Source organism: Ciconia boyciana, chromosome 13 (assembly GCF_034638445.1).
Source record: "Ciconia boyciana chromosome 13, ASM3463844v1, whole genome shotgun sequence".
In the NCBI taxonomy this organism is placed as follows: Eukaryota; Metazoa; Chordata; class Aves; order Ciconiiformes; family Ciconiidae; genus Ciconia; species Ciconia boyciana.
In genome coordinates this window covers 8703060-8718058 of record NC_132946.1, presented here as the reverse complement: position 1 = coordinate 8718058, position 14999 = coordinate 8703060, and the positions used below count along the sequence as shown (strand labels likewise).

The 14999-nt window shown below is 37.0% G+C and overlaps 1 protein-coding gene across 2 annotated transcripts in view; it reads left to right on the top strand.

Annotated features, from left to right (window-relative positions):
- The window catches only part of CYTH3 (cytohesin 3), a 53165-nt gene extending 38819 nt beyond the window's left edge, over positions 1 to 14346 (top strand). For both annotated transcript variants that reach the window (XM_072878718.1, XM_072878716.1), the window contains 6 exons: positions 1302 to 1450; positions 2255 to 2366; positions 9622 to 9698; positions 9780 to 9851; positions 9986 to 10140; positions 10771 to 14346. In XM_072878718.1, coding sequence (XP_072734819.1) covers positions 1302 to 1450; positions 2255 to 2366; positions 9622 to 9698; positions 9780 to 9851; positions 9986 to 10140; positions 10771 to 10843 — 638 coding nt within the window. In that variant the 3' untranslated portion in view covers positions 10844 to 14346. The remainder of the gene's footprint in view (positions 1 to 1301; positions 1451 to 2254; positions 2367 to 9621; positions 9699 to 9779; positions 9852 to 9985; positions 10141 to 10770) is intronic.
- Positions 14347 to 14999: the final 653 nt, after the last annotated feature.

The window sequence follows — 14999 nt, the reverse complement described above, 5'->3', positions numbered from 1 at the left end:
CTGAGAAAATGCAACTGTCTAATCCTACACTTTGTCTCCAGGAGATGCAAGCTTATGGGCAGAATGCACTTCCATTTATAAATCTTCAGCATTAATATATATCTAAGCCAATTAAAGTATAAAACACACTTTAGAAATGTCACCAAAGATTTTGGCTAGGAATTGGAAAAGTAAGATTTTCAGGGGCTTAGAGGCAGAAGAGACCAATAGGTTGGATAGTCTAATCTGTCAGTTATAAGGACTTTACAGCTGATTATCTCTGTATCAAGTCCATCTATACATGGCTATAGTATATTATCTAGAAAGTCATCCATTTCTGTTATTAGGACTGTATCCTTTCTCTTTAGCAGTCTGTTCAGCAGTAATTTATCTCAGTTAGAAATGCACCTCAGTTCTCCATTGAATTACTTGGTTTAGAATTACTCAAGTCATAAAAGCTAACAAAACTTTGTGGTACTGCACAGAATGCCCTAGCATTCTGGCATTGTTGGTCTGTTTAGTTATATACACGCATAGCTTGCTGTTGATCACTTAGTTTGAGGAACAAATAGGCTAGGAAAAGGTTAATGTAAAGCAGGTCTGCAACAGCTAGAGAGGAAAATACTTATTGAAAACAAAATGTTGAAGATGCAAACACATTTTTCCTCTATGTAGCAGAGAGGTTTCCATCCTGCTTTTTCTTACACAGGATCATGTACTTGAATTCTGGGAGAATTTACTATAATCATAAACATGTCAAGAGGCATGATAAGATCTCCTTTGTCATCTTTTGATATTATTCAGTGGTACAAGCCACCTTGTATATGCCAAGAAATTGAATAAATGTAATTTTCAGTCTGTTTAAATGCAGTTCAGATATTATTTTGAAGAAACTGGTCTTTCTCTTTGGACAAAGCTTTGGAAGTAGTTTGAATAGGAGTCTGATTGAACAAGTCTATTATAGGATCTACCAATATGATTTAGGCAAAATCTGTGTTCAGAGAATGTTTTGCCCAAGAACGCTTCAGTGTTTCAAGTGAAATGTTAATTTAGGGTGATAGCAATGATTTCAGAGAGTTTAAAAATTTTTTTGAATTCTTGTACTGTTTTTCTCGTACTGGCTTTTAATTTGAATTGTTACATATTTTTTCTTCTTAGGCTTGCTTCAACAGGTTAAAGAAAGATGAGACTTTGCTTTCGTGTATAGTGTTCGGGATTTTTCGACTACCTGTTTCTTTATCAGTCAGGATGAGTTATATATTCATTTCACAGGTTTCTGCCACAATACACAGAGAGAAATAATTTTTCAAATCTTATTCCAGATACATGCTATGTGCTGTCATTTGCGATCATTATGTTAAATACCAGTCTGCACAACCACAATGTAAGAGATAAACCAACAGTAGAGAGGTTTATTTCTATGAATCGTGGAATTAATGAAGGTGGAGACCTTCCAGAAGAATTGCTACGGGTAAGTTAGACTGGGTAAGACAAGGCATTGCTTTGTGTTTTTAATAGGAAACGTAGAAGCGTGTACAACAGTTCTGAAGCAGATTTGCCGAGGGAAAGTAAGAACAACATTTTCTAGTATGCATAACCATTTGAATAGCTGAAAGAAGCATTTTCTGATATTCACAGCTGCTTTGAGCTAGTTCTCCCTATATTCAGTCTTTTGTTGAGGAGAGGAGATTCCAGAGAAAACGCTGTGTATCTCTCAGTAGTTTGCTGATGGCAAAATTCTTGTGGAATTGGATTCTTATGAAAAAAAAAGTAGTATTTCTGGATAAGTCAGAGAAAGCTGGAAAAAATAGTAAAAATCATTGTTTCATTATTGCCTCTCATTTCTTTCCATGTGTCTTGTGGAGCTTCCTCCTGTCCCTTGAGATTAAAAATACTTATTTCTCCAAGACAGTGTGATGGTCTAAACCATTTTCTGAAAACCCAGATTCATTTGGCAAAACTTGTACTAAATGAGACCTGAAGCTGAAACCTCTGAAATACTGAATGCTGAAGTTAAAGAAAAAAAAAAAAGTCTTTGCTAGCAGTGCTTATAGAATCTGTAAAAAAGAGACATTAGTTTATAGATGAAGTAATTTAAAATCAAACTTAATCAAAGCAGTAAACAACGTTTGAGAAGGGATGGTCCAGAATTTTATGGACTGTATTTCCTATGCTTTTTATACAAATAGTCTGAGAAGCAGTAGGATGTCCTGGTTGCATTTTCTGTTAGACATTTATTAATGAGGTCTTTTTTCCTCTTTTTTTATTCTTCTAGAATTTATATGAAAGTATTAAGAATGAGCCGTTTAAAATTCCAGAGGATGATGGAAATGATCTAACGCATACATTTTTTAATCCAGATAGAGAAGGTTGGCTGCTGAAATTAGGTTAGTTATAAGGGCAGTTTTGCTGCTATATGTTTGTTCGTTGTTAGCATGTTTGCTGCTTCTGTGTCTATCTGCTTTCTTGTGAAGGTAACAGGATTAACTTTGTAATTTGTATTTAAAAATGTATGAACAAAAATAAGTAACTCCTTTACGCCTGAAGTTTGTTACTTCTTATTTTACATATCCAAATTAGCAATCTTGTTTCAAACTTTGGAGTTTTATTTCTGATATATAAGAAATAAAACCTCAGCGACAAAAAGGAAACGCCCTATGGTATTTACATGCTGTGACCGATGAATAACAGTGAAGTCTCCATAAGGTCATTTCAGAAAACTGTGTGATATTTCAACTCAGTTTTCTGTGTACAAAAAAAAGTATTTCTCTTCAAATAGTTATTTTTGTATGTCTTTATTTTTCCATATTATTTGTGAGTTTCTCTTGGTTTGGTTTTGGCTATGATTTTTTAATGAGTGGTTTAAATGTGCCTTCTTGTTTTCCTTATGGCCTATGACCTATCACCTTTCTGTTCTGTGACTGGCTGTCTCTGCTTATTCTGCATTAGGAGGTACGTATCTGATTGCTTTCCAGTCCCCTCTTCTTCAGTTGCTCATTCTTTTATTTTCTTCCTCCTTCCTCCTGTTTTTTTTCTTTTTTCTTTTCTTTTTTTTTTTTAAATCAAGTTTATTGTAGCATTTTGCTTTTTCACTCAGTGTCACTAACAGTATCATCAGTGGTACTCTGAAAGACTGGCATGTCAGTGTCTAGCTCACATGCGAGTGTCTTCTGCAAAAGGTGTTTACCCGTAAAGCAGAAAAATAAAGATGACTATTGAGCATACTTTTCTCCTCATTGAAGAACATAACAAGGAAAGAATAATTTCTACTGAGAGAAAACAATGTCTTACTCTTGTAATGAAGTTCCAGAGTGATTTTGTTACTTGTACATCAATTATATTAGATTATTGAAAGATTTATTATATTTGAACTATGCATTTAAAAAAGCTGTTCTTTTTGCTGCTTATTTTCCTTTCTCAATAATATATTTAGCTTACTTAACAGAATCCTAAATGAGCACCAAATTTAGGGTTGCAGAAACCTCTGGTAATTTGCAGTATCCTGGCACTGCAAGATGCCCTTGTTTACAGACTCTTTTAAAGTTGATGGGATTCACTTTTTCACTTGGGCTTAAGGAATTTTTTTCCTATATAAAGGAGACTGAAATTTTATGTCAACATTTGTTTTTCAATGAAATAAACCCCTTTTATATAAAACACCAGTACACACTCCAACAGAGCCAGTCGTTGGCCACTTTAATGTATAACTGCTTGTTAAAGCAGAAGGAACTTTGCACTTGGAGAATGGTGGCTAAAGTATGAAAAGGGACGTGTGCTGGGAGGGTGCGCATGGGAGTGAGTATGGTGAAAGTAGAGCCTGGTTGGAGCCACGGGCCCGCTCTACTGATTGCACCTGGAAATTAGTGGTCACGCTAGTGCTGGAAGAAAATAGATGTGAAAAGGAAGCATTTGTAATTAATTCATATGCTCTCAAGAGGTCTTGTTTTGACCTCTGCGCTACAGATGCTATAGAGCTCTTTGTCTTTCTAACTACAAAAAAGCAAACCTCTTGCTTTTTGATGTGCGTTGGCTCAGCTGAAACAATTTCAAAGATGACTTTGCAGCTTTTCTCCATTTTGTAGTGGGAAGCAATAGCTATCTCAACAGAAAGGCTTTCAAGATGATGTAGCTAAAATGTGCTTTCTGGAGAAGAGGTTGGGTCTAAGCCCATGCTGTGCATATTTCTCTTTCTGTTGCCAGTACTCTCTCATATAGTTATACACATACTGAGAGTGCAAGCAAGAGCATGAGTGTGTGTAGAGGAGTGACAACATCCCTTGTGGAAGAAACTGTCAATAAAAGACATAAGACATCTAATAAAAAATAGAGGAACAAAGAAATTGAAGAAAAAAGGTGACTGAAAGTCAGTGAGAGCTGCCAGGTACTTCTGCACAATCCACCTCTGGCTCTGGCGCAAGGTCGATAAAACCAACTTTTCATTATGTACGATGTAGATGAGAGACAGTGCACAGAAAACCCAACAGTAAAAGCGTGTATGAAACGGAAGGGTGTTGCACATAACACTCCCATGGCATGAGGGTTATTTGAATAAAGAAATGAAACACGTCCAGAAGCCTCTGGTGAATCAGCCTGTAAATGCGTGAAGCTGCGCTTCCATGAAAGACTGCGGTTTTTTTCAGCAGACACAGACTGGTACAGACAAATACATTTTGTTAGTTTAGATGCAGTGACCAGAAATAAATGTGGTAATCTTTTTTTTTTTTTTTTTTTTTCTTTTCCCTCCTTCTCTGAGTTTCCTATTTGCTAGGAGGCTTAAACTGTATGTTTCAGAGAGCTGTCTTGATCCACATTGTTTGCATTTTTATAGTCCTTTCTGTTGGGAGACACTTCTTGTGAAATGGGTAGGGCTTCCTTCAGTTCTGGAAGATGCTGATATTAAAAGTTTCAGTATTGTTGAAATGTTAAGGAGACTCTATTCCTGCGTGAGAGTTTAAGTGCCCAGTTGTGATAATACTTAAAAGTTGAAATAGAAAGTTTTATATAAAACTATGTATACGACTAAGACAACTCCCAAACCCTGAGTATATCAAGACAGTATTTTGTACTTGGTATTTCTTATAGTCAGCTCTTCCCATTTATCTACTTGTGCCCCTTTTTTAGTATTCCAGCTCACCATATTGATTATCCTCTGGGCAGGAGGTGGATATCATGAAACTTTCATACATGGTAAAATTAATCTGTCCTAAAGACCACTGTAGCACTCTAGCCTGGCATTGGGTTTTAGAAAGCTGGGAGAGTGCAAAACGCTTTTGAAGAGTTTGCTGCTCTGAATTATTCAGAGGTGACTTTGTGTAAGTCTGAGTGCCAAACCTGGCAGCAAGACAGCAATTCTGGTTTTATCTATCTAGACTCAGCTGGTGCCTTTATATAGACATCTTTATCTTGGTAAACCTAAATTATCATTCAGTTCTACATTGTTGGAAGCATGGTGTAATGAAAATGAATGCTACAAGTAAAAAACTGAAAGCTGCTGAGTGCTAATGAATCCTCACTTAAAGCAGCTTGAGACATTACGAGCTTTTAGATTTTTCTGTGTCATAATTATTAGTGGTGTTGGTACCGTGAAATTTTCTGCCATCCACTTTAAGGTATTTTGAAATTATTGTCTGTGCTCTCTGTCCTAATGCCCAAGTTACAATTGTTTTGCACAGGGAGGTGTTTCCTTGCCTAAACAGCTTCTCTTGACAAATAGCTTGGTTTGTGTAATACTTTCTTCTAGTTAGAGGGAAACTGTGACATTATTCCACCAAACTGGAGAGGAAATGATTCAAGCCAGACACACGATCATGTTAATTTTTTCTGCCAGTCAGGCAGTTACTGAGAGCTTGGAGATTGTCCAAAAGCTTCGCATCCGGGCCCGTCCTGCCAGTGGTGCCTATTCCAGCGCATCTGCACTTGAGAGGATGTTGTCTCTCTTCCCTAATCTGGGGTGAGAGAATAGCGGTGGTTGATCAGGAAACTGGTGCCTTCCGGTACCTGCCTGGCTCTTGTGGTAACTGATGCTCTTCTAGGTTGAGGCAGTTAATGTTGCAGTCAGGGGAAACTTCTTTTTCAAAGAAATCCAAGCTTTGATCCAGTCATCTGTGTAACTGTACAGTTTCTGAGTCTGTTCCGCCTAGTGGTATCTAAATGAACCATTCTTGATGTGTGTGTCTCTCTCTTTCTCCTCTAAAACTTTATATAAATGTGCTGAAGATTTGGGTAGAATTTTCTAACTTCAGATACATTGCTGCCTTTAGTCTTAAGGCCTTTTTTAACTTTGAAATTGGTGTTTCCTAAGTCATTGCCAGTTGTTTTTCCCTTTAGTATAGGTGGTTTCTTTTACTTTGTTCTCTAGTTTGTACTTTTCCCAGAGTTGAAAAAAAAAAAATCCTATGTTGGGTTACATAGGTGAAGAGGGTTTCTATTCCCCTTTCTGTACATTTTGCCTTGTTGTGGCCTTTTCTTGTAGTTTCCTTAGATTTCCACCTGCAAGATACCGTGCTTCTTTATTTTGTTGTTTGAGATGTCTTTGCATTTTAGTTAATCGGATAGATCTTTGAGAAGTACATCACTTATTATCTCTCCATTTCTGTAAGTGTTTATGGATTCATACTCTGATTTTCTTGATCCTCTTCTGCTAACTTAATTCCTTCCAGTTTTAATCTTTAAAAGGCTGGGAGCTGGAATAAGTTATGAAGTATGGTACTAAAACCCTTTGTTGTTTTGTGAGCCTACAGCAATCTCGGCCGAGGTAAAGAATGTTTTGTTATCACGAGTTCTTACCCATTAATCTTGCATGCAATGTTTACAGGCCACAAAACGTTATCAACCAGCTTCTTGGGTTTTAGACCATTGTAAAGGCATATGAAATGCATGTTATATGGTGACCCCTGCAAACTGGATGAGTACAGATTAGATTGCCTTTCAAGCTTTATTAGAGTTTCCGTGCTGTTGACAATGCAACTAAGTAGTGGGGTGGGGAGACAGACACTTATATGTGCGAGTAGTTCCTTATCCTGCCAAAAAATCCTGCCTTGCTGCTTTTTTTCTGTAAGAGAAGAATAACTCATAGCTTGGTGGAGCAGGGACTTGGGTCTATTTCCACCACTTACGTGAGTGCTGTAACCCGGTGAGCTACTGGCTGTTTTAGGGAGAAGGGAGCAGCAAGAGGGATGTTGTCGTTGGAGATATTTAATCTTCTTTCTGCCTTCAACATCAATACTGTCCTGGAGCTGGGAAATATTTCATGACAAAAGCTGCATCAAAACTGATTACAAAAGGTTTCAAGTTTGAGAAATCTGGCTTTTCCAAGGAGAGGGGATGTTGTCAGGAAAAATTTCAGCAAACTCGACTGTCATTTACTATTTGGCACTTCATATTGTTCTAGGAGGTGTGTGTTTTAAGTCCATTGTTTCTGCCTTAAATTATAAGCAGGCCTTCTTTTAAATATATGGTTATTACCTGATTTTTTTTTTTTTGTGTTTTGACATGATATCACAGTTTGAGGAACACCTTTGTTCAATTTAAGCTGCCTCTGTGATGGTAACCTATTTGCCTGTTTGTTTCATCCTCTTTCCTGCTGAGTTGTTTTTCTACTAGAACTGGACAAGCCATGACATTTGATGCTAGCTGATGTTACCTGTTAGCCTGAAAAATGTGGTGACGTTTTTGTGCCATAAAAATGTTAAATGATGTTACCCTGTTAACCTTAGAGAGCAGAACGTGACTTAAAATCACGATGATGAACATTGGGTTATATGAAAAAATGTCATGTTATGGCAATAGCAAGGACTGGCCTGACAGTCGTCTTGGCTCGGCTGCTGCTTATTCATTGATCTGGAAGTGAGTCAAGCTAAAGTTTGTTGACTTTCCATTCCTAGCCCAAATACTTCCTGATACTTGAACCAGCTCTCAGTCAAGGTGATGGGAATTTTTCTAGTGACTTACATGCCAGTTTGAATGTTTCTACAATGCTTTATTTAAGGATCTGTCACAGTGGTTGTACTAAAATGCCACCAGTTCTTCCCTCACTGTCTCCAGTTCACTCAACCATTCATTCTGTCACGGCTTCTGCATCTTGCACTATTTTGCCTTCTCTTATTTCACCACACCTGCTTGCAGATTAAATTTTTCTAAAGATGTGTGTGCGTGTAGTGGAAACAAAGTTTATTGAGTACATTGAACATTGCAGTGTGTTAGCCCTGGGTTACCGTGCAGGTCATGAAACCAAGCAAAAGGAAGATACGGCATGCAACAAACTCAGTCTGCAATGCCAACACGTAGTAGGCTGGTATCAAGAAATTTCATGATATTCCTAGAATTATTCTTTAACTTAATATGATTCTGTATTAAACAAAAACCCAGCTATCTCAAGTAGAACAAAAACATTAAAAAATTATGCTCCTGTCTTAGATTTAATTATATGACTTGGATTAAATTGGGAATCTTGTGTGTATTAATGGTACTCTTTATGTAGGGGTGTTCAATAGCAAGATCAGCTATTTTGAGATGTTGGGTTAATGAGATTAAATCACTGCTGAATGGATGATGCACAGGTGGTGACATAATCCTGAAGTCAGATAACTATGGTGGAACTAAGCCCGTATATTAGTGATTCATGAATGCTTTATCTACAATTGTCTTTCCTGGAAATGAGTTTTAAAAATAATGTAATTGTGGAATGCTAGACATGTTCTGAAGTAGCCCACGGCAGAAAACCAGCTGAAAGGGCCAAGACAATAATGTGTGTTTCTAAAAGGAATTGTTCCCTACAGTGTGACATTAGCAGGTGTAAGAAAGAGGAGCTCTGTGGTTGCTGTTGTCTAAACTGTTAATGCAGGAAAAATGGGCATTTTTGGAGCAGTAGCTATTTCTTCTGTCAGGTGTACTCAATGATATATTAACCTATAAAGAGAAAATGTTTTTAAAATAGTAAATGATGAAAAGTGACTAAAAATGGTACATTTTGGCATAGGACTTGCTCCTTATTGATGACACATCATATTTGTTCTGCTAATAATGTTTATAAGCATCTTATGCACTTGATGTTAAATCTGAAAGTAGAGATAGGTTCTTAATCACATGTATGCTCACAAGTGGAGTGAAAGGAAGGCGATAAAATGCCCTTAATTTTATTGATGGGACCCTTTCCTTGTACAAGACAGGCTGTGGAGAGGGGTGGTCCTGTTGCTGGAACCCAGCATGGACCTAGTTACTGGTTTTGCTGGTGACTGGCCTCCCTTTGCTGTGTAGCAGCACTGACTGCATTTCTGAGGGCTGTGTAGTATTAATATTTTTGATGCAGTAAACAACTGTGATGGCATGGACAGAGGGAGCAGTTCTGACTGCTAAACTGTTGCATTCATTCTCTGTAAGAGAGGAGACATTTACAACTTTAGAGCATACAGTTTTTGTGGCTGGTCAGCAACACCATAGTTAATGCTGTCTCAGGAGTTTGATCTTAGTACAAGAGTTACAGTAACATGTTCCTTTAACCTCAGCTCATCTGTGCCTGATCCATTTACGATTAAGTAATTAAGCCATATTTTGAAAAACAAGCAAAACTAAATGACTTCCTTATCCATAGTTGAAGCCTTGACAGCAACATACATTTAATTCAGCCATACCTTTTAATTGTAGGGGGAAGAGTAAAAACGTGGAAACGGAGATGGTTTATTCTGACTGATAATTGCCTGTATTACTTTGAATACACAACAGTGAGTATCTATTACAGTAAACTGCATTTGTGATCAAGATATTTAAGTGGCTAATAATGTGATATTTCCCTAATTTTTTAGGACAAAGAACCTCGAGGAATTATTCCGTTAGAAAATCTTAGCATAAGAGAAGTTGAAGACCCTAGAAAACCAGTAAGATATTTTCATAATATTTTTTTTAAAATGAAGATAAGTAAACTGTATAGAACTTAGATGTAGTGTTATCTGAAGATGTTTGTCAGTTTTGTTTTGTTTTTGAAATTTATTTCTTCATTTCTACCCTCCAGAACTGCTTTGAGCTCTATAACCCCAGTCATAAAGGTCAAGTAATTAAAGCGTGTAAAACTGAAGCTGATGGTAGAGTGGTGGAAGGCAACCATGTAGTGTATAGAATATCTGCTCCCACCCCAGAAGAAAAGGAAGAGTGGATTAAATCTATCAAGTGAGTTTAAAGTCTGAAGTGTCTTTCAGAAATGAAGTATAAGCTCTTTTCGGAGTAAGATACTAAGAGAATTTGTGTTCTAACTTGTTTGAAGAATTCTGGTGTGGCAATGTCCTCTAGGATTAATGACAAGCTACGTGGGGTTGACAGATCGAGATACAAGTCTCCTGTTACTGTCTGGTCCCAAGGAAATAGTGCTACTAACTCAAATGAGGAAAATCTGGATTTTTTTTTTTTTTTAAGCAAATGTAAAGCCTTGTGTGAATTGTCTTTAACCCTATTTTTATTAGATTCTTACTTCACTTAATAATTAACTTTAGTGACATCTATCTTAAGCATGTTCACAGTGCAGTTTTAAACCTTCATAGCTTGACTTTATCTTGTAAGGTTTATAAAGCAGACCCACACTTAAAGAAATAAATAATGGTCAAGATGAAGGTATGAACTCTAAACAAATCACAGCTGAATAACATGTTTTTCTAAAGAAATATTTGTGATGCTTAGAAGTGAACCATCCATTATCTTATTAAGACTGTGCAGTGATCCACAGGGAAGAGAGAACAAAATAGTTTTAGTTTTCAAAAACAGGTATTAGTTAACCAAACTGATTATTCCTTCTTTCTCTTCTAGAGCAAGTATCAGCAGGGATCCCTTCTATGATATGCTGGCAACAAGGAAACGAAGAATTGCAAATAAGAAATAGAACTTGATCAGCAACTTGTATACCCACATCAACCTACAAATGAGCATACAGTTAAGTGATAATGTAAAAATCGGACAAACTAAATGAAGACAATAACTGTAAATTTTATATATAGTGTGTGTATGTGTGTGTATATATATATATATATATATACACACACACACTTTACTATGACATAAAAACTTGGCAAGACCTTTCAGGGTAAATAGTTATTGGCATATAATTTGAAGTAAGCTTTAAATCCCAGAGGATTATTATATTGGAACTTAATTCAACTGAAAACATGGAAGCCTTGTTTTCACTTATATTAGTTACAACTCCAGTTTACTTTGGGAGGGAAGGAATTTGAGGCTAATAGTAAAATATCCTATACCTGCTATTTGAGCGCATTTCCCATAAAAGGAGGAGTGATTATAAGACTTTCATCTCTCACTAAAATGCAGCACCAGAAGTGGAGTACAGCGTGATCTAGCACTTACTTTTTCTGTAAGCAGAAAACCCACAATCTCAGTATCAGTTTTCAAGTCTTGTGTGTTTCGCAGTAAATGAACAGCTGAGTGAAGCTTTCATTTAGGATTCGCGCTCCTACCTTTATGGAAATAGCTTTTCTTCTTCAGAAATGCAACTCAGCAGTAGACTGGCAGCTACGTAACTAGTTGTGCCAAAGGGTTTGGTTGATATGCACTGAAATGTATGCAGGTCCCAACAGCAAAGGTTTGAGTCCGTAGACTTGACACTAAGTACAGATGTGGTTTGATATTTGCCAGTAGGCTAAAACTCATTCCTGTCTGCTCATACACAATAAGCAGTACGATTTAATGACTGTTTTCATCTGCTTTTTATATAGTAACATCCTCCTTATGTTTTAGATAAGTTGTAGTTTAATTAACACTAAGTTACTACTAAAGGATTAAGATGACAGGGCTTGCATGAGTTCAGGCTTTGCATGTGCAAATATCCCCAAATCATTTCACATGCATTTAATGTTTTTAAAGGGAAAAACCAGGAAGATGAAATCTTTCTGTAAGATACAGCCCTAGATAGTTAAGCAAGCAGGATTCATTCCTTTGCTTGAGAACAAACTTCAGACATACAGAAAAGTTCAGTATTTTTATTGCATTCTTAAAGGCGATTTTTCAGATCTGTGCTTCAGCTATTGAAATTGGAAAAATGAATAGGCATCCTTATTTTCACTAAAAAAAACAAACCAACCCTTACACATCGATTACCTAGTGCAGCTAAACTCCCCCACAAGCACATGTCTCTCTCTTTGTTATTTGTGGAAGATCTTTCTGTGGTCCTACTGATAGTCTTTCACTACCATGTAAACTGCTATGGCAGATTTTACTACAATGCTTTTTCTATTGATAGTGCACATACCATTCTTAAAGTAAAGCCCCTAATTCCACAGTGGGGGAAAAAGTGTGTTTTTGGACCCTACTGCTTCTGTTAGTACTCAGTTTTTCACAAACTTGTTGAACCTGAGCCGTGCCTACTGTGCCAATGAATGCTTTGGAGACCCAATACGTTGTCAAAGCAGTTTTGCTTGTTGGAGTTACAGAAGCATCTCTGGATACGTTATAGGGAAATGTGCCGCACTGGCAAAGCCACAGACTTACTAAGTTGATCTGTTTCAAATCCCCTTTTAATTGTAAGGGAGAGTCTGTTTCATTGTTCCTGTCTTACTAATTTGCCTTGTTTTGCATGGGGTGTCAGCCTGTGAATGTTTTGCTTTATTGCATGTTTGCCAAAATGGCCGAGAGGAAGAGAACAAAGTAAACTTTTCTACACTTAGATTTTCCCCAGAGCATGTGGAATGGCATTCTGCTTGGATGAATGTTCAAATCCGAGTACTTTCAAGGGAGTAAAACTCAACCAAAGGAGATAGAATCCTTGAATAAGTATCAGTGTGGGGGTGTCTTTGCTTAATGGAACGCATTTAAACTCTTTATAGAAACAAATTAAGTTGTATGTCCTGTGTTTGCAAAGCAGCATCATTATAGAGCTGCTAACATCACTTGTTTTGAGTCTCCTGTTCCGCAACTTCAAGTTTTGTTTTCAAGCAATGCATACACCAGTTTTAGCTTTGGACAAGTAGATTTGTAATGCAAATAGTGATAAGCCAGAATCAGTGGTACTAATGAGTGTAAAGGTGAAAAGCAGCAAATAAAGTATTTCTGGAGAAATGTGAGATTACAGAAGCATTAATAAGCCATGAAGCACTTTCGTATCAATTCTTATCTTCTGAAATATCACCTTCGAGAAAATCTATTTATTTAACCAGGTGAGGATGTCTGCCTATAAGCATGAAGGAAATGCCTTGAGAGTTCATTTGCTGTATTTAGTTTGAAGTTCTTATATCCGGCAGAAATAATTATTTAGAGTAACATGTAACTGAGGATATTATAGCAGGAAATATATTATTTCTTAGCATTAAAATGCGACATCTTAAACAGCTATTTGTGGTGCTCAATATATGTATTTAATTTACCAAAGCTAATGGAATAGCATTCTTGTGTGTGATAATATTTGATTTCAAATGTTCTTTGTAACAGTATTAACAGGGAGTGAAACTGGCCTAAAATTTCCACTGGCTACGAGGCCAGTAAAAGAAAGTAGCTTGTGAAAATTTTGGCCAAATCAGGTACTATCCATGAGGGTGAAGAAAAATCTCTCAACCTTTCCCTTTTTTATCGGGCTTCAAGTCCAGGGGTAGCTACTAAGACTAGCTGCTCGGTGGCCTAAAGCAGTATCTGTTACGGTTTGGCCATGCTGAGGATAAGTCCTCTGGGGACAACAGACTTCTCCCTTCCTGTTGCACTGAAACTTGCATAATTCTTCAGCTCTTTGTTTTTAATGTTGCCCTTTCCAGCTACAGGGGCCAGCAAGAGCCACTACTGCTTCTGCCATGTGCATGGCTTCGCTCGCTGTCTAAACCATTTGGCCACTAACATCAGGCATGTTGCCAGTGCAATCTAGGGAGAGAACTGTATATAATACTTAAGCTCAGCTGGGCTGACTTAAATTTTACAATATTCTGACAAAATAAGCTCTGCGTCACTTAACATTTTGAACTGTTTTAAACTGGTACAAAACGGAACCTTTGTAAACTGAGCAGCATTTATAATGCTTCATATATAAAAACAATGCATATTTTTAAGATTTATTACATATCTATGTAGATATGCTTGCTGGAAAAGCTAGGTCTGTTGTAGACCAAATGCTACAATTTAAGACTTGTGGCTTACCAGTTTCATTTCTATATTTTCTTGGAAAATGTTTCTAGGTAGAGTTTAAATATAAAATGTAAATACTGTACAGATATGTATTGATATAAGTATTACTTGGTGTACACAAGTGATTCGCATGACATACTCTGTATCAATCATTGTTAAAAATGTGATGGTCTATGTAATTCCACTGCAATATTAATGTTTTCATTTATCATTAAGACCTGTTGCTTAAATCTGGAGATTTTCTCGAAAATAAAGCGTGAAACTATACTATTGTATAGCTCCTCATTTACCAAGAATACATGGGAGGCAATTGCTGATTTTTTTTTTTTTTTAGAGATTTAAGGTTCAATTTTACAGCATATGTTATAACTGCTCGTGTAAGTAAAAGGCCTCTTTTCCCTACCTTTAGGCACACTAATCTAAATTATCAGGTTTAAATTTTTAGAGAGAAGAACATTCAACTGCAAAGTAGATTGTTTCAGTAAGTATGCTACAACTATGAGTGTTACTCCATTAAGAGCTGGTTTCCCTTGAGAGCCACCCTAAATTAAGGAGGTATTTTGTCCATTCCCTTCCCTGAGTTTCAGTCAAATGTAAAGGGGGGTGGGGGGGGATCAGATCTCTGCTCCTCAAGTTGATTAATTAGACCTCCCCCAATTAGAAATAGCTAATGCTGCTGCAGTTGCCCAGTCTGCTGCTCCATGGCTCTAATCTGAAGCTGTCACTAACTGCCCTCCCTCCATTTACTGCTTACTGGCTAGTTCAGGCAGTTGTTGCTTCTGGAGCTCTTCATGGAGGTACAGCAGTCAACACTTAAACTCCTTTTATACATTTATGCTGGAGTTATTCATCAGACAAAAGACAAGACACCAGATCTTGGAGCCAAAGGACAAAAGAGGAAAAAAAAGCCAGATACAGGA